At 45.7% G+C, this 24,164-nt stretch overlaps 1 protein-coding gene across 2 annotated transcripts in view; it reads left to right on the forward strand.

The window, feature by feature from the left end:
- The first annotated feature begins 5,819 nt into the window (after nt 1-5,819).
- Nucleotides 5,820-24,164, forward strand: part of LOC119961953 (polypeptide N-acetylgalactosaminyltransferase 5) — a 69,560-nt gene continuing 51,215 nt past the window's right edge. Inside the window, exons 1-2 of one of the 2 annotated variants that reach the window (XM_038789575.1) lie at nt 5,820-7,507; nt 22,339-22,505. In XM_038789575.1, coding sequence (XP_038645503.1) covers nt 6,174-7,507; nt 22,339-22,505 — 1,501 coding nt within the window. In that variant the 5' untranslated portion in view covers nt 5,820-6,173. The remainder of the gene's footprint in view (nt 7,508-22,338; nt 22,506-24,164) is intronic. The other variant, XR_005459770.1, reaches the window with a different exon arrangement.

Genomic DNA, 24,164 nt, shown 5'->3' on the forward strand with positions numbered 1-24,164 from the left:
TTTAATCCATATACACATTTGTTCAACTTCCAGAGTACCCCTTCTGTGTTAGCTGCTTCTTTAGGAGAACAGAGAAAAATGTCTCTCTGGAGCTGATGCCCCTGCAAAAAGGCAGCTTTTATATCTATAGATTTGCATTCCCATGACTTTGTGGCTAATAGAGCCAAGAAAATCTTCAAAATAACCTTTCCTGCTGTAGGTGAATCTACCCTTAAGTCCTGATCGTCTAAGTTTTCTTCAAATCCCTTTGCCACAAGCCTGGCCTTTGCCTTATAAGTTCCATCCGGAAGAACCTTTTCTGTACAAATCCATCTGTGGGATAGAGCTTTTTGTCCCCTATCCGGCACTTCCGTGTATACCCCAAATTCACTCCAACTATGCAATTCTTGCTGTTTAGCATCTTCGATAACTTTTTCATCTAATTTATTTGAAGCCACCAAAATCTCGTGCATGTGGGCTTCTACTCCTATTAGTATTCGTAGTCTTACTCATGTTCCGAGATCTTGATAAACTACGTCCCCTCTCCCGCCTGGTATCTCATTTTGCACTGCTACTGCTTGATCTTTCCCTCCTGTTGTGGGATGTCCTTTCAATAGTTCTCAACCTTTTCCTGCGAACCTGTTCACTATCTGATGTACTATCTGAACTGGCACTGCGTTTCTGTGCCCTCCATTTTTGAACTTTGTTTTCCCAATCCATTGTCTTAACTTTCTCCCCTGAATGCTGTACATTCAACCAATGTTTATACTTTCCAGTGGCCTTCCCTGCTCTACTAATAACAGTTGCATCCTTCCATTGACTAGACCCTTCAGGCAAGTATGTCACTTTTGTACCAACTTTTGGCAGTTGCCCTTTCAGAAAAATGGCCTGTCCTAATTTATCGGAAGTGGCGTGTTCCTCAACAGAAACCCTGTCTATATCAGTTAACTGGTCCTCATAGTTCTGTAACACATGCGTACCAGATGACTCTGGTTCCTAGTCATGTCTGTCTGCTCTGTCTAAATTAGAAAATTTGTAATTGATACCCATTATCCTTGATGAATGTATCCTAACAGTTTGATTACCATGTTGCAAAATATTTGTTTCGCCATCTATGCCTATGATCTTCCCTGGGCCTTTCCATTCATTGGAATTGTCTCTCTTGTAGTATACCATGTCTCCTTGCTGAAAAACGGCATCTGATGGCCGTACATTATGTTTTACCAGGGGCTGGTTTAGCTCACAAGGCTAAATCGCTGGCTTTTAAAGCAGACCAAGCAGGCCAGCAGCACGGTTCGATTCCCGTACCAGCCTCCCCGGACAGGCGCCGGAATGTGGCGACTAGGGGCTTTTCACAGTAACTTCATTGAAGCCTACTCGTGACAATAAGCGATTTTCTTTTCTTTCTTTCTTTTCTTAAAGCTCTGCGAATTCTTTCAGAGACTTCTGCTTCCAAAAAAGCTTTTCTACTGCTATGTAATGTATTTAAATGTTCAGCAAAACCAGAGCTAATTGTAGTCCCCTCCCAAGCTGGAGGCTGGTCATCCAAAATGGATGGAATTTTAGGATTTCTACCAAACACTAATTGATAAGGACTATAGCCCCCAGCCATCTGCAATGAATTCTTTGCATGTACCGCCCATGCTAAAGCTGAATTGAGCCTGCAGTTTGGACGATCTGCCAAAATTTTCCGAAGCATGTCATCGATGACAGCATGATTTCTTTCGCAGACACCATTACTAAATGGGCTTTCTGCAGCCGTGTTCATAACTCTGATATTCATGTTTTCATACATATCCCTAAACTCATCATTAGCAAATTCTCCCCCATTGTCCGTAAGGAATTTTGCCGGTGGACCCATTTCTGTCCCGATCCATTTTTCCAGGATTTGATCCAGAATTACTCTCTTTTCTTTACTTCGTACAATCATTGATTGACTAAATCTGGTTGCTAAATCTACAAAATGCAAAATAAATATATTATTTGCTTTATCCCAGATCTTAAGGTCCATGGCCACAATGTCGTTAAAATCCCTGGCCAAAGGTAGGGTTACTATCGGTTGTGCTGGTGTCCTTCTGTACTTCCTACAAACTTCACAGCGATCACTAACTTGTTCTATCAGTTTAGTATAGTCGTTATCCCTTACCCCTACATCCTTTAATACATTTTTCAGCCTCCGAGGAGACGGATGTGCAAATTGCCTATGCAGTTTTACTACAACAAGCTTTTTATCAGCTAAAGTCCTATTTTCAACTGCCATTAACACATCCTTAACCACTCTACTTGAAATATTATTTGTGAGTAATGGAATACAATAGTGTCCCGACTGTGTAAATTGTAAGTCCACCGTCTTTCCAAAAACTGTTGCCTTATCCTGTTCCATATCCAGTTTCATGTGTGCTTTCTTCATCGACGGTCTGCTCAGAAGCAAATACTTGATACAACATCCGTGCTAATGAAATGATTCATTCCAGCAATATTGCAAGGGATCACCACTCTTTTCAGCGACTTCAGAGTATTATCATCCCCAAACCTGAAACTTGTGGAACTTTCAAATTCTTTAACCTTGTTACGATTTTCAGCATTCAAGGAGTTCAGATAACATTTTAACCAGTCAATCCCACACACAGTAGATATGCAGCTACTGTCCAATACAGCACAGTTGAAGGATTCTGCAACCAACACCCTCATTACCGGCGTAAAACTGCTTGTTAATAGGACAATGCCTTCTTTCTGGTCACTATCGTTTTCCTCTTCTGACTCTTCCGTGTCACGTGTCGCTTCAAACACTCTATCATAACGAGTTGGACAGTTGAAAGCATAATGGTATTGAGAGTCACATCGAAAACATAGATTTATCATGCCCCGTGCATTTCTGGAGTTCATCTTCCTATTGTAGGTTCTAACTGGGTTTCTGTCTTCATAATTTCCTTGTCTCGGTCTCCTTTTATAGTCTTGAGACCTGTTCGTAGCCGTACGATTTCGCCATCCTGTTGGTAGTGTATCTTCCATATTCTGCCTTATTGCAAGCTGACCTATTTGGGTCATCAGAGCCATCGGCATCGAATGTTTTTCCAGAACCTTTTGTAAAGCTTTTGTCATCTGTTCGAATAAGGTATCCTTATCCGTAAACTGAACTCCTGTCAAAAACAGGAGTTAATCCATGTTGCTCACTCTAGCACAGTCAAGTAATTTAAAGGCCAACACAGACTGTGGAAATTCCAGGTTGTGTTTCTGCAGCCTTTTATTGCAATATTGCAAGGGATCACCACTCTTTTCAGAGTGAAAAAAAAGATGGCTGAAGAATTCTGCCAAATTCCATTATATAGTCTTTGATGGATAAATCCTCCATTTTCCGGAACATATCAAAATCCGACCATGCTTCATACGCACTTAACAAGTCATCTTTCTTATAAATCTTATCCATATAATGTAATAAAGTCGCCAGACCTTCTTCTGAGTCTAACTCTTCCAATTCCAGCTCAGAAAGCACTTTGTTTTGGATTTTATTGTCATATGGTAAAGAAAGAGCCAATGCCATACCTTGTTTTCTCTTTCCCAAAGCAGTTACCTTAGTCCACATAACTACTGCACTTCTCCATTGGCCGTACGATTCCCTTTCAGAAAATAAGGGAGGATAGTCATATCCAGCCATCTTTTTCCTGGGTTCAGCCATATATCCCTTTTTTTTCACTCACTCCTTGGTTTGATCTGGAAAAATTGTATCTTTCAACCCTTCACATTTACACAGCAACCATCCTCTGCTACCAATTGTTAGACGTATTAGATGCTGTGGTATGAAGAGACAAAAGTTCTGTTCCTTTTTCACCAACACACCTTTATTTCTTCCAACAGACTCTGCCCAAAACTCTACACATCACCAGACCCAGAGGCCACCTGAAGCCACTTTACATATCAGTGCCAATTATTGGACACTTAACATAAATGAGACAACTAATTGAATGTCTCTTAACCCATTACTTAACAAGGGTGACTGGTCCACCAAGGATGAACAGTGATCAATAGTGTGATCAATCACGCTTCGCGTTCAGGATCAAAAGGACGGAATGTAGCCATCTAAGAGGCTACCTGCAAAGGACCATGGGAATTATGGCCAACCCAGGATTCAGACAGATTCACAGCCTACGTGTATCTAAAACACAGGAAACCAGACCTAACCGAAACCCCCGCTCGTTTACATTTCAATGGCCCATTTTCCCAGGACAATAGAATTTCAATCAAGCAACCGGTACAGCCACAGATTGATCGGCGCCGCTCCCTTGCTCAGAAAGCACAACTGCCAAGATCAATGACTGCTAAGGACCCGCCCAGCTACCAAGGTACCCACCCCTTTATTGGCTGAAATCAAAGAGAGTGATCAGAGCCCTGTCGGACTATTGGGTCCAAGGTTAAGGACCACCTCAAAGTGCGCAAAATCCCAGGGGGATAAAAGAGAGCACAGCCATGTGTTCTGTCTCTTTTGGATCCGGCCTGTGCCAACCCAATTACAGCAGGAACAGCCAGCTCAGTTCAAGACCAACAATTGCCTCCTGACGGATGAGTCCTGCAGAGACAGAGCCACTTTCTTCGAAACAGCCAAGTGAAATCCAGATAAAGGCCTTTATCCATTTGCACTGTGCCGGTCGCCCTGAAGTTAAGTATAGGTTATTGTAGCTGATAGGTGTGGTTTAACTCATAGTGGATATTGCGTTTGCATGTTGAGATAACTCTTGTGTATGTAAATAAACCATCTTTTGAACGAACTAACGGGTTGTGTGGTCATTTGACCGATATAAGGGAAAGGCTTGTGGTTCACCAAGATAAATTGAAATACCTACAGTCTTGGCGACGCTGTTGGGACCGAAACAGAGCAACATAATCCAAAAGTTGTGATTCATAATTTAGCCCGAGCTTTTCATACTCTATAAGCAGAAGCTCCTCCCTAGTCCTACCTATGTTGTTGGTGCCTATGTTGATGATGACTGCTGGATGCTTGCTCCCTCCCACCCCCACAAAATCTTAGTTCTCTCCAGCTCAGAGTTGATATCCTGGATCCTGGCATTAGGAATGCAACACAGCAGTAGACTCCCATTCTTGGCTGCATAGAACTATGTCGATCCCCCTCACCAACTATAACCTACTTTCATTACATTCAGGTTAGCTCCCCCCACTTGAATAGCTTTCTGTACCATGGTATCATGGTAAGATTCCACATTGTAGTCCCCACACTTGGCTGTATTGATTATAATGACCTTGAACCTGTCTGCAATTTGGCTTCCAGCTCATTGACTCTGGGCGGAAGGTCCTCGAATCGCAGGAATTTACTGCCGACGTGTTTGCCTTGAATCACACTAGCATTCAGAAACTCCCACGTCCTGCAGTTGCAACGCATCACCTACTCTACCATCCTTATTGTATTTTAATTAAGTGACTAGTTATTTTAATTAATTTTGAATTAAACTGATGCCTCCTCTCACCCCACTTACTTACGAATTTAAACTTTAATAATCCAATGATTAAGAATAAAATAAAGAATGGAGTCACATTTCTTCTCGCCTGCGAGTCCCTCTACATATTTGAAAAACGCTTATAAAAGGATGTTCTGCTTCTTAATCCACAAAACGTTTGATGAAACTTTGAAAAGACAGCAGGTTCACAAATGTCGTGAGGTCAGACTATAGAAAACACCAATTGCGAGTTATTTCTCTGCATGAGACTGGTGTTTCGAAGTTACATACAACCGAGGCTTTGGAAGGAACGAATGCATTCACTCCATTCACGCATATAATTGGGATCATAATTTGCAACTCGAGTTTCACATTCAAGATCGTCGGTGCAGTTCCCAACAAGGATCTGAACTTGAACACGTGGACTTGCACCTTGAAACCAGGAACAATGGTTTTGTGGTTGGAACATGCGCTTTGAGATTGAAGGGGTTGTAAATATTGATTCTGTTTGAAGGTGATAGGTGTCCCGGTGTGGGTTGTTGTTTTTTTTTGCACACTTTTCAAGCTCGCTGAGTTTGCACAGCTGGATCGCTTTTGGGAAGCCAGTTGTGGAAATGCCACGCAGGCAGACAGGGACCGAGTGCGAGAGAGGCAGGGAGAAGGAGGAAGAGAGGGGGGCACCTCCACGTCGCGCGTGAAGGGACCAGGAGAAAGCGGGGTCACCCGGCGCAAGGTCAAGGCAGTAAAATGATGAATAAAGTGAGGAGGTTGTTCCGCGGCAGCAGCAGGATCTTGGCGATTATTTTTGCCGCCTCGATTATCTGGCTGATCTTTGACATGGCAGCGCTGCGGTTTTCCTTCAGCGAGATCAACAGCCGGGTTTCCAGAGAGGAGCTGGTGCGGCTGGAGCGGCTGAGGGCGAAGGTGCTGCAGGACCAGGAGCTGCACAAGATGTTCAGGAAAAGAGCCGGCGAGGTGGTGGTGGCTGCCGGCGGGGGTGGGCGGCGAGCTGAGGGGGCAAAGTTGGCCAGACGTCGTGCGGCAGCGGGCACGCGCCCCCCGGCCAGCCGCCGCCGCAGCTTCCCGCCGCCCCCCCCGGGAAGGTTCTGGAACGAGTCAGCGGCCCCCCAGCCCGACCGGCAGGGCGGGCCCCAGGCTCCCGCGCGGTCCGGGCCGATCGGCACGGCTCCTCATCCCGGCCCGCCACCGGGGGAGGTGCGGAGGCCCGCTCCACCCAAAGCCCCACAACCTCCGGGAGGCGGGAATGTGACGGCCGGGCCGGCGGCTGCCGCTGGACGGCTGCAGCCCGACCGCGGCGGGCTGGCCGCGGAAAACCGGCAGCCGAGCGCGGGGGCGGCAGAGATGAAGCCGGAGAGCGAGCGCAGGGCAGAGGCCGCCCCCGATTCCCGGCTTCTCCCTGTCTCCCTGCCACAGAGAGCGGCCGCCGAGGCGGAAAAAGCCGGGCTGGAAGAATGGAACAAGATGAATTCATCTGTCAAGGCAACCGATCCGCATACTGAGGCCAACGACACAGTAAAGCAATCCGATGGGAAAACGTCTATCGGCCTTAAAGTTTGGAATAGAACGAAAAACGAATTCGTCAACATTACTGACACAAGAGGTGTTGTATTAAAGCAATCCGCCCCTGAAAAAACAATTTTAAGCGGTTTAACCAATGCCACACAGGCACAGATTATCATTGGAACCAACAAAACCGCCACAAACAATTTGGAATTTAACAACCAGACAAATGCCATTGAAGAAAAGGGTTTTTCGAAAGACGTTGGGGTGGAATTAACTCCTAAAAACAACGAAACATTTGACCGAGAGAGATTTGGCAGTATTCTGAATGATTCAGTTATTAATTTAGATTCTATTGTAGGTGTACACAAGGTCTTGGCGATTGACATGACTTTATCTCCTCGTGATCCTAAAGCCATTGGTCAGTTTGGGCAGCGATCAGTTGTGCCAAAAGAACATGAAAAATTAGCAAAGGAAAAATGGAGTGAGGGACATTTCAACGTATACCTCAGTAACATGATCCCACTGGACAGGGCTATCCCGGATACCAGACCTGAAGGGTGAGATTGTCATTAGCAAAGTAATGTTTACTCGTGTACAATTTTCTAACTATGTAATAATAATCCCAGTTATTTCTACGACAATTTATAGAATATATTTTGGTAAGTATGGAGCTGAGGGTCTATATTGCATACATAGTTTTGTTACTCATTGGTTTATTCCTAGAATTTGATTGCTGTGCTGTAACTATCATTTTCCATATCATTAAATGATCCTAAATTTTGTATTGAAGTATTGCAAACCAAGTAGTTCTATCTGAGACTTTTCTAGCTTCTGTTACAGTATTTGTTAGAACATTTCTGCATGCAAACTCATCAGTTTGAGGTGAAAGAATTCAAATTGTAAAAGTATTTTCAAATGCTAGATCTGCTGTAATGTATGCTAATGATTTTACGGAGAACAATAATTTAAATTTATAGTACACTCTTAGTTATGATTTGAGATACTCCAGTTTGGTTTACTTTACAGCATAAATTCCTGGCATAATTGAATCAAAATTCTCTATGTATGTATTATTGTGGACAAGTAAATTAAATGCATAAATAATAAACAATCCAACAAATAGTAGTTTGCAACATCCTGCTTAGAAGTGAAAAGGAATCTCCTCCACATTTGGATATTTTCTGGACCACGACTATTTTTATTTTAATGGATCTGCAGCCCAAAATTCGTAACTCTTCCTAGTTTTTTGTATAAACTTTCACCAATTAGATCCAAGGTATACCATTACCAATCTAAACAGCAACATGGAAGTACCTGGTGCATGTTTTCTATTCAACAGGTGGGATTGGTTTCATGACTGGAATATAGATCACAGAATTGGATCAAAGTTTCACAGCCATAATGATGGCAATTCCATTCCAGCAGAATGCAGACTATACCTTTTTGTTTGTATGAGCCTGACCTGCTGAGAATTGAACCAGATTAGGAGTGTAGTATCAATATTTTTTATCTTTTTAAAATTTATTCTTGGGATGTGGGTGTTGCTGGCTGGGCCAGCATTTGTTGCCCATCCCTAATGGCCCTTGAACTGAGTAGCTAGCTGGGCCATTTTAGTGGGTGGGGTGGGGGGCAGTTAAGAGTCAACCGCATCGCTGTGTGAATCTGGATGTCACATGTAGACCAGACCGGGTAAGGAGGGCAAATTTCCTTCTCCAAAGGACATTAGACCATAAGACACATAGCAGAATTCGGCCACTGGGCTCATCGAATCTGCTCCGTCATGGGCTCTTAATTTATTTAACAGTCTCCTATGCGGCAGTTGGTTCAAGGTTCCCCTTGTCAAAGGCCTTCTGGAAATCTAAATAAATCACATCCCCTGGTTCCCCTTTGTCTACTTCCTTGTTACCTCCTCAAAGTACTCTTAACAGATTTGTCAGACATGGCCTCCCTTTGACAAAGCCGTGCTGACTCAGTCCTATTTTATCAAGCACTTCTCATTCGTTAAGGAGATGGGTTTTTATGACGATCGGCAATGGTTTTGTGGTCACCATTCACCCTTTAATTCCAGATTTTTAGTGAATTCAGATTTCACTATCTGCCATGGTGGGATTCAAACTCAGGACCCCAGACTATTCCCCTGGGTCTCTGGATTACTAGTCCAGTCAACTACAGGACCACCTCCCCCTACGCCACTGCCTCCTGATGAGATCAAACAGGATTAGTTTAACTCCCATTTGGCTGGACAGCTGGTTTGTGATACAGAGCGAGCCCAGCAGCGTAGATTTAATTCTTATAGGGTGGCAGGGTAGCACAGTGGTTAACACTGTTGCTTCACAGTCCCAGGTCCCTTGGGTCACTGACAAGTCTGCACATTTTCTGTGTCTGCGTGGGTTTCCTCCGGGTGCTCCGGTTTCCTCCCACAAGTCCGGAAAGATGTGCTTATTAGGTGAATGGGACATTCTGAATTTTCCCTCAGTGTACCCGAACAGGAGCCGGAATGTGGCAACAAGAGGATTTTCACAGTAATTTCATTGCAGTGTTAATGTAAGCCTAAACTTGACAATAATAAAGATTATTATTATCCTGGATGGTGTCTAGCTCCTCGTGTGTTGTTGGAGCTGCACTTATCCAGGCAAGTGGACAGTATTCCATTACACTCCTGACTTGATCTTTGTAGATGGTGGATAGGCTTTGGGAATCAGGAGGTGAGTTACTCATCAAGGCAGTACTAGCCTTTGATCTGCCATGGTAGCCACATTATTAATATGGCTAATCCAGTTCAGTTGCTGATCAATGGTAACCCCCGGGATGTTGATAGTGGGGAATTCAGTGACGGTAATGTCATTGAATGTGAAGGGGCAATGGCTAGATCCTCTCTTGTAGGAGATAGTCATTACGTGACACAAACCTAAGTTGCTACATGTCAGCCCAAGCCTGGGTATTGTCCAGGTCTTGCTGCATTTGGACATGGTCTGCTTCATTATCTGAAGAGTTGCGATTGGTGCTGAACATTGTGCAGTCATAGAATCAATAGTGCTGAATTAGGCCATTTGGCCATCGAGTCTACACCGGCCCCTGAAAGAGCACCCTACCTAAGGTCACACCTCCACCCTATCCCTGTAACCCAGCAACCCTACCTAACGTTTGGACACCAAGTAGCAATTTAGCATGACCAGTCCACCTAACCCGCAGATCTTTGGACTGTGGGAGGGAACCGGAGCACCCGGAGGAAACCCACGCAGACACGAGGTGAACGTGCCGACTCCACACATGCAGTGGCCCAAGCCGAGAAATGAACCCGGGTCCCTGGAGATCTGAAGCAACCACTGTGCTACCGTGCTGCCCCCACCTGCAAATATTCCCACTTCTGACCTTATGATGGAAGGGAAGTCATTGATGAAGCAGCTGAAGATGGTTGTGCCTAGGAACTCCTGCAGTGATGTCTTGGAGCTGAGATGATTAACCGCCACAACCATCTTCCTTTGTGTCAGTTATGACTCCAACCAACGGAGATTTTCCCATAATTCCCATTGACTCCAGTTTAGCTGGGGCTGCTTAATGCCATACTCGGTCAAATGCTGACTTGATGTCGAGGGCAGTCACGCTCACCTAACCTCTGGCATTCAATTCATTTATTAATCTAAAAGGAAGAGGGATTGACTACATAGATTTAAATATGTATTCCCTCAAAAATGAAACATTAATTGAGGCAAATTATTTGATAGGGCAAATAGAAGGAAACATTCCTTGGTGGGAAGGTAAAGCAGAGGATATAAAATTAAAATGAGATCATTCAGAGTTGATGCACGAGACCTATTATTCACAGAACTGAAAGGGTAGATAATGGCATTGCAATAGTCATAATGGGCAGAATATACGCTCCAGAGGTGGGACAATGCAAGTTTGGAAATGTCCTTGCCTGCTGCATCCACCTCAGGAAAAATGCAGCTTTTGGCCCATTTTTTGTCCCCAGGTGGTGGATTGCACCACCTACCAACACCCCCCTTACCCCCGTGGCACCAGGACAGAAACCAGGCGCAACTGCAAGGGCTCCCAAGTGCTATGACAGGCTGTTTAAATGGCTCACCTTGTTTCATGGAGCTTCGTTGTAGTTGGTTTGTTAAATATTAGCCCCTCATCCCTCACATCACACCACCACCAATAGTTTGTATTCAGTTATTCATGATGCAGTCTCCTTGCATTGGGAAGATCAAATGCAGTTTGGATGACTTATTTGCGTTATACCACCATTCTTCCATCAGAGTGACTCCGATGTTCCAGTTGTCTGACATTTTAATTCTCGGCACCACACACATTAACCCTCAATACAATTCAAGGAACTGTATCACATCATTTGATTCAGAATTCATAGTAATCTGCATTTAACATTCAGTTCAGTTACTTCAGATTAGAACTACTGCCCCCAGCTTTTGGACAGCTGCTCTTGGTTCTGATTCTGCTATTCACATTTGCACCTCCTCTGGATTCACTTTCGGTCTTAAAAAATTTCCTCTTGCCATCTTGTTTTGCTCCTTGCACCATCATTCTTTTTGTCATTTAATCTCTTCTTTCCATCCTGCCATGGACCACCTTTTGTTCCTTCCATTTCCACTTAAAACTTGTTACCTCTCTAACTTTTTTTTGTTTTGACAAAGACCATTGTTTTTTCTTTCCACTGATGCTGCCTGACCTGCTAAGTATTTACAGAATTTTCTTTTCTTTTTGCTCTAATTTATTAATGTCAGTGAAGTAGAAAACAAACCCAAATCAATTTTATATATTGTGCAATGGGTTTTTGGGTAACCATTTTCATCCTTTTGTATTTTTACACAGTACAGACGTGGGAAAAGACTTACGTAACAAGTAGAAAGGAAAAACTAAGCATTGTTATGGAGAAACTTAATCATGATTTGGGAACATTCTAGTTTCCTTCAAAAGAGCAAGTGCTCTAAATAATCACAGTAACATGTATAACTAAAAAGACAAGCAAGAGTGCAATTGGTGTTTAGTTCCAGAATGCACTGTACTGATTAAATGCAAGAAGTGTAAGCAATATTAGTCAAAAATATATGATCTGTAGGTAAGTGACAATATTCATTTTTGCACACATACTTTGGTAGCTCTTAATGCTGGGAAAAACTGTTTGGCATTCATGAAAAATGACAATGTATTCAGACTGCTTATTTCTTTTTGAACATGTGATGTTTAAAATTCAGATAGCGGATGAACTTGGAGCTTGTTAGATGCCTCCAAAAATATGGTCCAAGGGGGTAAAATTCTGCTCAGTCATGTTCAGGAGATGTCACCTGATTTATTCTGACACAATGAACTTCTTGTGACTTGTAGGAGTTTGCTTTATTGCAATCAAGTTAATGGTCTGCGCAATTTGCTGGTCCTGTTTACTATGAACCTGAAGTACATTTAGCATATAACTTAAAGGCAACTGCCTAATTAAAATACTTCTTAATACACTCCTGCAAACCGAGTTTCTCCTCTTGGAATGTAAATAAAGAGAGGCCATGCAATTATATCATAAGAGGGCAGCCAATGCTGGGAAATGAAGTGGACACAGTTGCTAGTGGCAATCTAGGATAATGCCACGCAGTTTTTGGCTGTGCTGATTGGCTATTCTGGTTGATAGATTGATTTGGTGGACAGAATCTGGTGCAGGCACATGGGGCTTGTAGAGGACTGGATCACATGATGTATGTGCACCTGCATTAAATTGAACAAGTTCTTCCTTACAGGAGAGTTCTGAAGGAAATAGGTTCATGGACATTTCAATATAATTGTGTTATATTCTTGAACCAGTTGTTATTTTTATTCGTCCTCAGTTACTATAATGTGCAAGAATCAGTGAGAGATCTAAATTGATCAAGCACAATTATTGGGCTGAAACCTATTGCTTGCAGGTTGGTATGTATGTGATGCATTGCTTACTAAAAATGCTAAATTATCCTTGATCTGGTTTTTAATCAGCAATGACTCCAGTTGAAACTTCATCTGAGAGTAGAGGAAAAACGGTGATGGCAGCAGGACAGGGCATGGGTTGGTGGAGGAGGAAAAAGGGAATGTTAAGAGGAGCTCAATAAAGTTACCCTGTCTGGAAGGATTTCAATGTTTGGGAGGGTAGTGTTAGATGGCAGGGATGGAATGGGGATAATATAAGAGAGATGAAAGGAATGAGATGGGTATAGCATGAGATGGGAAATAAAATGTTGCAAGAAAGGCACTTAATTCACTGCAAATGTTTTGTGAGTATCTGCTAATGTCGGGTGTTCCGCAGTTCGTCACAGCACAAGTTGTAAGCAAAGAAGAAGCTCCGAGTACTTTGCTCCAACCATGTGTCTTAACAAATGCCTCAGTGCACCAGAGTTTGTTTTGGTGTTGCATGCCAGTTTTGTTTACCTTGAAATTACACCAAGAAAGTAAGTTTATATGTAGTTTTCTTGCCTTCTATTTTCATGGAAAAGTAAACACTAACTAATTTGATTTCATTTATTGTTACATGTACTAGCACAGTGGCTAGCACAGTTGCTTCACAGCTCCAGGGACTCGGGTTTGATTCCCGGCTTGGGTTACTGTCTGTGCGGTGACTGCACGTTCTCCCCAAGTCTGCGTGGGTTTCCTCCGGGTGCTCCGGTTTCTTCCCACAGTCCAAAGATGTGCAGGTTAGGGGGATTGGCCATGCTAAATTGCCCTTAGTGTCCAAAAAGTTGATGCTGTGGAAATGCCGGTGTTGGACTGGGGTGAGCACAGTAAGAAGTCTTACAACACCAGGTTAAAGTCCAACATGTTTGTTTCAAACACTAGCTTTTGGAGCACTGCTCCTTCCTCAGGTGATTCACAAACAGTGATTGGTTATAGCGCGGAACAAGGGGCCAAACAAAGCAAATACATGAGCAAGAACACCATAGGGCGTCTTGAATAGTGTTCTTACAGGGAACTGATCAGTCCGAGGGGGAGTCATTGAGGAGTTATGTATCTGTGGAGAAGAAGCTGTTCCTATGTCTGGATGTGCGGGCCTTCAGACTTCTGTACCTTCTGCCTGATGGAAGGATCTGGAAGAAGACAATGCCTTGGTGGGAGGGATCTCTGATAACGCTGTCTGCGTTCCTGAGGCAGCGGGAGGTGTATACAGATTCAATGTGGGGGTGGCAAGCTTGTGTGATGCGTTGGGCTGAGTTCACCACACTCTGCAGTTTCTTGCGATCTTGGACTGAGCAGTTGCCATATTAGGCTGTGATGCAGCCGGATAGGATGCTCTCTATCGCACATCTGTGGAAGTTTGTGAGAGTCGATGCAGACATGTCAAATTTCTTTAGCTTCCATAGGAAGTAAAGACGTTGTTGGGCTTTCTTGACTGTTGCATCAACGTGAGTGGACCAGGACAGACTGTTGGTGATGGTGACCCTCAGGAACTTAAAGCTATTGACCATCTCCACTTCGGAGCCATTGATGCAAATGGGGGGGTGTGTCGTGCTACGCTTCCTGAAGTCGATGATCAGTTCCTTGTCTTTCCAACATTTAGAGAGAGGTTGTTTTCGGTACACCATGCAACCAAGTGATTTATCTCCCTCGGAGGATGGTGGATAGCCCAGAGGTGAGGAACCGCCAGGCTCCACCCGGACGGAGGGCCTGTCAAACGTGAGTAGTGTTTGCCTTTCTGACCAACCCATTCTTCCCACTGACCACATGTCCATTCTCGCGCAAGTACAGCAGCCGACGGCGCCGGTCCATCCCGGGTGGCACCCACTCCTGACTCCGTGGCGAACATCGCAGAGGAGAGCTCCGAGGATACAACTGTTATAGTCGTGGCTCAGTTGTCATCCCCATCCTCCATAAGCGCAGATTCACGCACCTCGGTAGGAAATGTTAGTGGACAGGCTTCTGGGGCACAATCTGGTGAGCACTACACTGCTGATGATGCACATGTTCAGTGGAGACAGGAACCACCAAGCGAGACAGCAGTTGGAGGTCTGCTTGATCCCTGGACTCAGCCTAATGCTGAGCCTCTGGAACAGGGTAATTTGGGGCTGATGGGGACGATAGGGAGTGGCCGGGACATTCGAGGGGAGATGTCAGTGTCACCCCAGCAGATCCATAGCTCATTGGAGAAGTCCCAGAGGCTGCAGGCCAGGAGATGGCACTGGCAATGAGTGGCACTGAAAACAACACTGCTAGAGTGGCAACCACAATGGAGAACCTGGTGCGCAACGTCAGCACCATGAGTGAAGATGTTCAAGGTGTTGCGCAATCGGTGACAGCCATGACGAGGGTCTCGGTGGTATTACATAGAATTTACAATGCATGAGGAGGCCATTCGGCCCATCGAGTCTGCACCGGCTCCTGGAAAGAGCACCCTACCCAAGGTTAACAACTCCACCCTATCCCCGTAACCCCACCCAACACTAAGGGCAATTTATCACAGCCAATCCACCTAACCTGCACATATTTGGTATGTCTGCCTCACTGATGGATGTCACCCAGTACCAGGCCGATCTTGATAAGGTTCTGCAGGACATGTCGTGCTCTCAGATGGGAATGGCCGAGCCACTCCGGAGCTTGTCCCAATTGCAGGTGGCCGTTGCCGAGGCATTGCAGAGCATGGCCCAAATCACTGAGGAGCATTGCCGAGGGTGTTGACACAATAGTGCGGACCATGGGAAACCGCCGGAGCTCGAACCAGCTGCCCCTCTGTCCCCAAAGTGCCCTATGACCACCGACCGGGAGGAGGTGGCGCTGAGTGCCAAACTGGACCCATCCCATGGGGTGGCGGCGGTGGCCCCAATCGGGAGAATGGGGACATATATTGAACAATAAACACCCTTGTACACAACCAGTAGGAAGCCTCTGTCACTTTTTTCTGCAATACATCACCAGACGCAGGTGATGGGTGTGAGTGAGCACTCAGCAGACAGGCAGGGGTCAGACTATGGCATAGATTGAGGAGTACTAGAGCCCAGCTCTCTGCGGGTTATCATTACCCTCTTCCCTCTACAGTGACCGCTGACAGTGCCGAAACAGTCCAGCACCCTGGAGTCCTGTGGCAGATACCCAGGGAGGGTGGGAAATGGGGGAGTGGTTGGTGGGTAAGGATTCGACAATGGACCAGTCGACGTCCTAGGTGAATCGGGCCAGTGTGAGGGCCCCCTTGGCCCTCCGGCCTTGCCAGACCTTCACCGATCTCCCGTCCTGCAGCCTCCGGCTAGGTTTCAGGTTCTTCCACAGCATCGTCCTCCAGCCCCTGCTGGTCCGAGCCTGCCTCCTCATCCCCATCTTTCTCCAACTCCTCCTCCGAGGTGGCCACATGTTCCTCATCACCAGCCTCCAGCTCATCGCCCCTCTGCGGTGCGAGGCTGTGGAGGACACAGCAGACCACAACAAAGCGGACGACCGCCCCGGGCGGTGTACTGGAGTGCATCTCTGGAGTGGTCGAGGCATCAGAACTGCATCCTGAGGGGTCCGATGCACCGCTCAATGACAGTCCAGATGGCTGCATGGGCCTCTTGAATCTCCGCTTCAGTCTCCGGCCTCCCTACTAGCGTCATTAGCCAGGTCCTCAGCGGATATCCATTATCGCGCCAGGAGCCAGCTGCCCATCCTGGGGTGCTCCTCGAAGAGGGCAGGGATTGTTTAAAAATAAATAAATTTTGAGTCTCCAATTTTTTTTTCAATTAAGGGGCAATTTAGTGTGGCCAATCCACCTACCCTGCACATCTTTTGGGTTGTGGGGGCGAAACCCACGCAAACACGGGAGAATGTGCAAACTCCACATGGGCAGTGACCCAGAGCCGGGATCGAACCTGGGACCTCGGCGCTGTGAGGCAGCAGTGCTAACCACTGTGCCGCCGTACTTCCCTGAAGAGGGCAGGGATGACCGACTTCCCCAGGATGTATGTCTTGCACACTCCGGGAAGCGGACACAAATGTGCATTATCTTCATCTGGTGGTCACATGATCTGTACGTTGAAGGAGTGGAACCCTTTTGGTTAACATAGGGCACCCCCAGATGGCTGCAGGGCAACATGCGTGGCATCTATGACCCCCTGGATCTGGGGTATCCCGCTGATGGCGGAGAAACTGCTGCTCAGGCATCCTGTTGCCCCTGACCCAAGTCAAAACAGATGTAGTCTTCCACTCGAGCATACAGGGCATTCATGACCTGCCGGATGCACCTATGGGCTGTGGCCTGTGATATACCACACAGTCCCCTGCTCAAGCCCTGGAATGATCTTGCAGCATGAAAGTTCAGGGCTACAGTGACCTTGACGGCCATCGGGAGCGGGTGTCCCACTCCTCCACGTGGTGCCAAGTCCGTGAGCATATGGCACCGGTGTTGTGCTGTCTCTTTGTTGAACCGGAGCCTCCTACGGCACAGGCTGTCCATCATTTATTTGAATGACCAGCGGCATCTGTACATCCTGGGCCGTCGCGGGACTCCCCCTCTGGATCCCTCCCTAGCCTGATGGGCGGGAGGCAACACCACACGTGGAGCAGCCACGTCCAAATACCCAGGGGATGGGACACAACTCCATTGACATATCCATAGCCGGTGGGTGGGCGAGAGCCACGGGGAGGGAGCCAGTGCCCGGCCCGGGTGATGTTGTGACCGGGTTTCCAGGGTACAGGGTGGGGCCCGGTGAGGGGGTCCACTGCCGGATGTGGGATGAGAACATGGGCCACTGCCTCGAGCATCTGCAGACGCTGCTGCTGCTGCCGCCTTCTCTGGGTCTGGCCGTATCGCGTAGCAGCAGCACCACTAGGGCAACCTCTGCATCCAACATCCCTGGCATAGCATTCAATATCTGGAAGGCATTTGGAGAGGGTGTTTGACTGACAAACAGCAGTGGCTCCCACCCTTGGACGTTCCATTTCCCCCATTGATTTCTTGCCCCACCACCCTACCTGGAATGCCCTCCACAAGTACTCCAGGCCACAGCGGACCCCCACACTGGGCCCCAGACCCTGTACCCCAGAAACCTGCTCGCAACCTCACCCGGACGGAGCACTGGCTCCCTCCCCGTGGCACTCGCCCACCCACCGGCTGTGGACATGTCAATGGAGTTGTGTCCCATCCCCTGGGTATTTGGACATGGCTGCTCCATGTGTAGTGTTGCCTCCCACAATGTTCAAGTACACTGACTAGGCATCACGGTCTGATTTAGATGGTAGGTGACTCCCATATACTACGTGGCCCGCCCACCCACGGGAATACACTTGGCGTGTGCGGAGCGCACTTAACCACAATTGCCAATTCCCTATTGGCAGTAGCCTTCAGCTGCACAGCCAGTAGCCTCAGCAGTCGGTGGGAGTTATACGTGGTCTAGCGGCAGACGAGCAGGGACAAGGGTTTGGCATGATGGTGCAGTGCGCGGTTGCCTCCCCACCCTCCCATGGGGGCCCACACCCAGCCGAGGGTCCCCCATCCGCCAGCGAGCACAGAGACACCCCTGGACACTTTGACTGGAGCAAAGATGCCGACTCCTTCTTGGCTCCCCACAGAAACCCTTCCGTCAGATTTATATATTTTTTTAAAGTGTACTAATCAGCACCAGCGTGAGCTCTTCCTGGGGAGCCGCTGAATGACAGGAGGCCATTGGATATGGGGTGGCTCTAGTTAATTGTATGGAAATGGGGCTTAAGTGGTGATAATTGGTTTCTCGTCACGCTATGCTTCCATTTAATTGCGCCCCGAATTACTGTCTGTTCATTGGCTAACGTCCACCAGTGTTGAGTCACTGTTCTTGAAATGCAGAAGAAATCTGGCTATTGCCACTGGAGAACTTTTTGAATAAAGGAACTTTATGTGCACGGATTGTTAGCAATGGTTTAACAGTGAAGAATTTGAGTGTGATCTACCGACCACGATACACTGCGGTGCGCTGACTTTCAGGCGCAACATGGCCGGTAAATGTCGGTACTCCCCACTCCCGGGATTTACCTGGTTCACTGCGCCTCGCGATATCTAACGCAATCCCGCGGGACACTGTGATGTGAATCTCGGACATTGTGGCGGGATTGCTTTTTTGCAAATATGCATATTAGAGCAAGACCACTTGTCTCAGACTAATATGCTGTTCCCTCGGGTAACCGTGGCATTGGTATCCATCTCGTTTGCCTTGGGCGAGTGCCATTCAGTACAGGTTCCCACAAATGGGGACCAGGAGGAGCAGCACTTGTGGGGATTTCGCAGGGGATTGGAGGCCCCCAGATGTTGGCCCTCTGGGCAGGGTGTTATCCTGGCACCGCTGGTGTCAGCTTGGCACCCTGGCGCTAGCACCCTGGCAATGCCACCTGAATTTCAGCCTGGCACTGCCAAGGTGGCACTGGCAGGGGCACTGCCAGGCTAGCATTTTCTCTATTGACGGGGATCAGGCCCGGGGGTTCCATGTGCAGGTGAGGTGCAGGGATGCCCTTGGATCCCCTTAGGGGTGAGGGGGGGGGGGGGGGGGGGGGGGCTGGCGTCGAGAGATTGGGACACCACCGATCTCCTTCTGGTAATGGAACTAAGTCCAGCCTCGCCCACCCGTTCCATGCTGAGGCCCCATATCTAACTGGAGTCACGTTAGGTAGCGTTGTGTTTTTCTGCGCTGCGAGGTTCATTTAAAAACGGCGTCCCAACCCCTCAACCCCAACCCCCCCCGACTCGACTCACAGCAAGAGGGGCCTCTGCATCTCTCCACCCCTGCCCTCCTCGGGCACCCTTAGGCCTGATCCGCAGTAAAATACTGGCTTGGCACAAGTCTGCCACCTGGGCAGTCAGGCTGGCATCACTATGGTACCAGGCTAGGGCTGTAAGGGTGCCAGTGCCAGGTTGCCAGGCTGGCACCAGCAGTACCAGGGTCACACGGCCCAAAGGGCAAGCACCTGGAGGCCTCCAAGCTCCTGGGAGACCCCTATGAATGCTGTTCCATCTGGCCCCCATTTGTGGAGAGCAGCAAGGGAGTCCGATCTCACGCCTTGGGTAGATTGTGGGAATGCATGTTAGAGTGAGACTAGCTGTCGCATTCTAATATGTGGATTTACTTACAAAATCATCCGTCCACAATGTGGGGTGGAAATTGGTGGGCAGGATACAGTGGAACGACTGGTTATACTTTAGAATGGATAAGTTGCCTGATACAGATGACTTGCATCACTTTGATCAAGACCGTGAGACTGGAGATAGCGTAAGGCTTGCTATAATATTCCATAGTTACAGGGGAGATGCCAGAGGGTTAGAGGGTGGCAGATATGACACCATTATTAGAGAAAAGTTGAACTTATTAACTATAGGCCGATCAGTTTAACAACAGTGATAGGATACCTCTAAAACCCAATTGTGACAAAGTCAACATGCACTTGGGGGTGATTTGGGCTAATTAAGGCCAGCCAGCATTGATTTGTAAAAGGAAGATTGTGCTTGACTAATCTAATTGAATTTCTTGATGAAGTAACAGAGAAGGTTGATGACGGGATTGCATATGGATTTTAAGAAAGCATTTCAAAAGTACCACGTAAAAAGCTGGTTAGCAAAATTGGAGCTCTTTAAATAGGAAGTGTTACGATCCCAGTTGGTTACAATTGGACAGGAAGATCCCAGAATGGAAGTTTGCCTCGAAATAATGTAATTTTTACTTTTTTCTCTGTCAAACGAGGAGCAACAGAGCCACTGGACTGCTAGTTTTGACAACAAGGAAAAAAAAGATTAAACATGAATAAATGCATTATGATACAATATTGCTTTAACCCCCCCCCCCCCCCCCCCCCCCCCCAACCTCCCCGGCAGATTAGCAAATACACACAGGCTTTAAGGTAACATGGACGACACAGTACGTTTGAAGCTACAGTGATCTCATTGATACACGCAATGTCACTTTTTTGAGACACACTGATTGACTGTGGTTAAATGTACACTCTGTTCTGAAACCAAGGTGTGTCTGTGGATTTCTTCCTCAGAATCTCCCCCCCCGGGCTGATTATCACTTGAGAGTTTTCAAACTCCACTCCCAAAACATGCTTTAAAACCTTCTCTCATGATCATGCTTTCCATTAGGAGGTTGCATTGCAAAATCCACCTCACGTTTTCCAAGGACTCTGTCAGAGCTTCTTCTCTGCTTCTCCTCCAATTCTATCAGAGAATGCACTCCCAAGTTTTACACGATCCCTTTTAGGATTTCTTTGCCTTGACTACTTTTGCACACTTGAGGTCCAGCCACAAATTCCCATAGATTTTACAATTCACATTCCACAAGTTGTCGCAAAAATCTCACAAACCCGAGGATCACTTCAGATGTCTTTTTGGCTTTTCAACCTTCCTCTGAGCTCTGTCTGTTTTGACTGAACAGTCCTCTGTTCTTGTACCCTTAACCTCAGACCATCTGTAAACTTCTTATTTCTCCAGTGTTCTTAACTGGCTGCTCTTTGGATGACCATTGCTTCATTGTACGGGTTTTCTTATAGCAAAGCTGAGAGATATGTTCCCTCTAGCTTTCTAGTACCACTGCTTTTAGCGAAGCGGTGGGAGATTTTTCCTTTCCGGTTGTCTATCTGGAATTGGAATAGCTTATTGTCACATGCACTGAGGTACAGTGAAAAGTTTATTTTGCGTGCAACTCAAACAGATCATTTAGTACATGAAAAGAAAATACGTAATAGGGCAACACAAGGTACACAATGTAAATACATAGACACCGGCATCAGGTGAAGCATACAGGAATGTAGTATTAATCAGATCGGTCCATAAGAGGATAGTTTAGGAGTCTTGTGACAGTGGGGAAAAAACTTTTTAAATCTGTTTGGCTTCTATAACTGTGTTCTATAACTGCGCTCACTTTTCAGTTAAAACTAAAAAACAAAATAAAATGTAACCCCTTTCAAGGGCCTTTCGTTGCTAAACAACTATATTTATTCTTCATGCTGCGGTTCTCGCTATCGCAATAGAATCCCAATTGGAACTGAAACCAACCCCTCACACACACACACCCACACACACCTTTGTCCAGCATTAATCTAACTATAGGTCCCTTCCAGACACACAAATTAAATTAAACCCACCTAAAACTATACCTTATTTCTAATGTATACCCATACAGATAAAAATCCCTTAAAACTACCTTTGGGTTCCGAACATGAGGATCCTTGTCAGTTTGGATAATAATCAGCTTAATGACAGAAAGCAGTTAGTCATGGTAAATGCTTTTTGTTAGATTAGAGGATGGTAGACAGTGGTGTTCTCCAATGATCATCATTGAGTCCACTTTTATTTTTCTCATTTGGAGGAGATTAATGGATGTAGAGAGGAATCAAGAATCAGTAGGACTGCATTTGCATTGAAACAACATTACAACACACCATGATTCTTCGCTGTTTAAACCTTATACCCCTGGGGATGTATTTGTTCCAGGTGTTCCAACCAGGTAGTTCACAACAATCTTCCAACAACCAGCATCATCATGTGCTTCGTGGATGAAGTGTGGTCGACACTTCTGAGGTCAGTTCACAGCATCTTCAACAGATCACCTGCTCATCTCATTAAAGAGGTTATCCTTGTGGATGACTTCAGCACCAAAGGTAAGAAAGGACTTGTTCAGTCAGTGTTACTGAACAATATATTCCTGAAAATACTTCTGCATATCATTACCTTTAAATCAGAGTGAAAGGGAAAGAATTGGTTGTTCTTTAACTCGAAAGAAACACTTCTATTCATGATTGTCATCTTATTTTGTCAGTCTCTGAATTGTAAGAATTTTTATTTTGCTGCTACAGCTCAAGCCAGCTGGACTGTTTCTATTTTTGTGTAACCATAGAATAATCACAATGTTCTGTATGAGGTGGCCTGCTTGAATTATAAGTAAAAATTCCATTCTTCACAAAATTTTATTGCTAAGACTTTCCTTGAGTACAGTTGCCATAACGTTGGCAAAAACCCAATCTTCTCTGGGGTTTCTGTCAGTCTTCCACTGAAATTACCAAAGCCGATTGAGGAAAATCGGCCCAGCAAATGCCTGTAGTTTACCTGGAAATGTTACAAGTAAATAACTTTGAAATCAGGATATGATTATGTGGGAGTGGCATTCTAAATTGCAGATTTTGCTCCTGGAAAAAATAATTATATCTAACGAATGGTGCAAATCCATTTGGAGCTGTATTTAAACCATAAATTAAGACATAGCTAGCAAACAAAATTATAGGTGAATTAACCTTTTACGTAATTAAGAGACAAAGTAAGGTTTGAAGAATCATAATTTTTTTTTAGTTCTGATTCAGCGACCAACGAAGGTTGATTTTTTGCATCCACTTTGACCAAATGTGCAAAATAAATATGTTTCAATCACCAGACACAACCTGTAATTCTTCACATATAGACCTATTAGTGCAATGCTACCATTACCATCCAGATGAAAAGTATAGCAGTCACAAGCATTATGCCCAAATTCCTACTCTCCCTAGCGGGTTGCTGAATAGCGTTGTCATAACAGCTGAGATGAGCTTAAACAAAAGCAGAAAATACTGGACGATCTCAGCAGGTCTGTCAGCTCTGTGTCGAAAAAAGGGAGCCAACGTTTCTAGTCTGGATGACTCTTTGTCATCCAGACTGGAAATGTTAGCTCCCTTTTCTTTGCACAGATGCAATCAGACTTGCTGAGATTGTCCAGTATTTTCTGTTTGTTTCAGATTCCAACATCCACAGTAATTTGCTTTGAGCTGAGATGAACTCTTTGGTTAAACCTCTTTGACAGTTTGTCCTGTTAATTTACCACACAATGCATTTACTCCCAGAATAAATGAACTGTAATAAATATTTATTTGGAATATCTTGAGCTACTTGTCGACTTCTCAAACATGGCTCCGTTGAATGCAACACTTCAAAATCATTCAGACCCAATTGAATCTACTTTTGGCAAAGATTATGGATTGATAATGTTTCCCTGATTGATTTTGCATTGGATCAAACGATTTGAAATGTCGAAGGCCAGTTATAACTGTATTTTTTGTTGGAAATAGTAAATTCACTTTAGCAAGCTTTTTATTTATTCTTTATTCTTATGGGGCCAGCAGAAAAATTCTTTAGAAAAGGAAGTCTCCTTCAGGGAAAATCAAGTTTTCACTTTCCTCTGAAAAGATAACGGCTCTTTAGCATTGGCGACTTAGCGAGCTAGTGAATACACACATCAAGATACTGTGGGGGGAGGGAAAGAATAAAATCAAGTTCTACTCTATGTTGAACTT

Source organism: Scyliorhinus canicula, chromosome 2 (assembly GCF_902713615.1).
Source record: "Scyliorhinus canicula chromosome 2, sScyCan1.1, whole genome shotgun sequence".
In the NCBI taxonomy this organism is placed as follows: domain Eukaryota; kingdom Metazoa; phylum Chordata; class Chondrichthyes; order Carcharhiniformes; family Scyliorhinidae; genus Scyliorhinus; species Scyliorhinus canicula.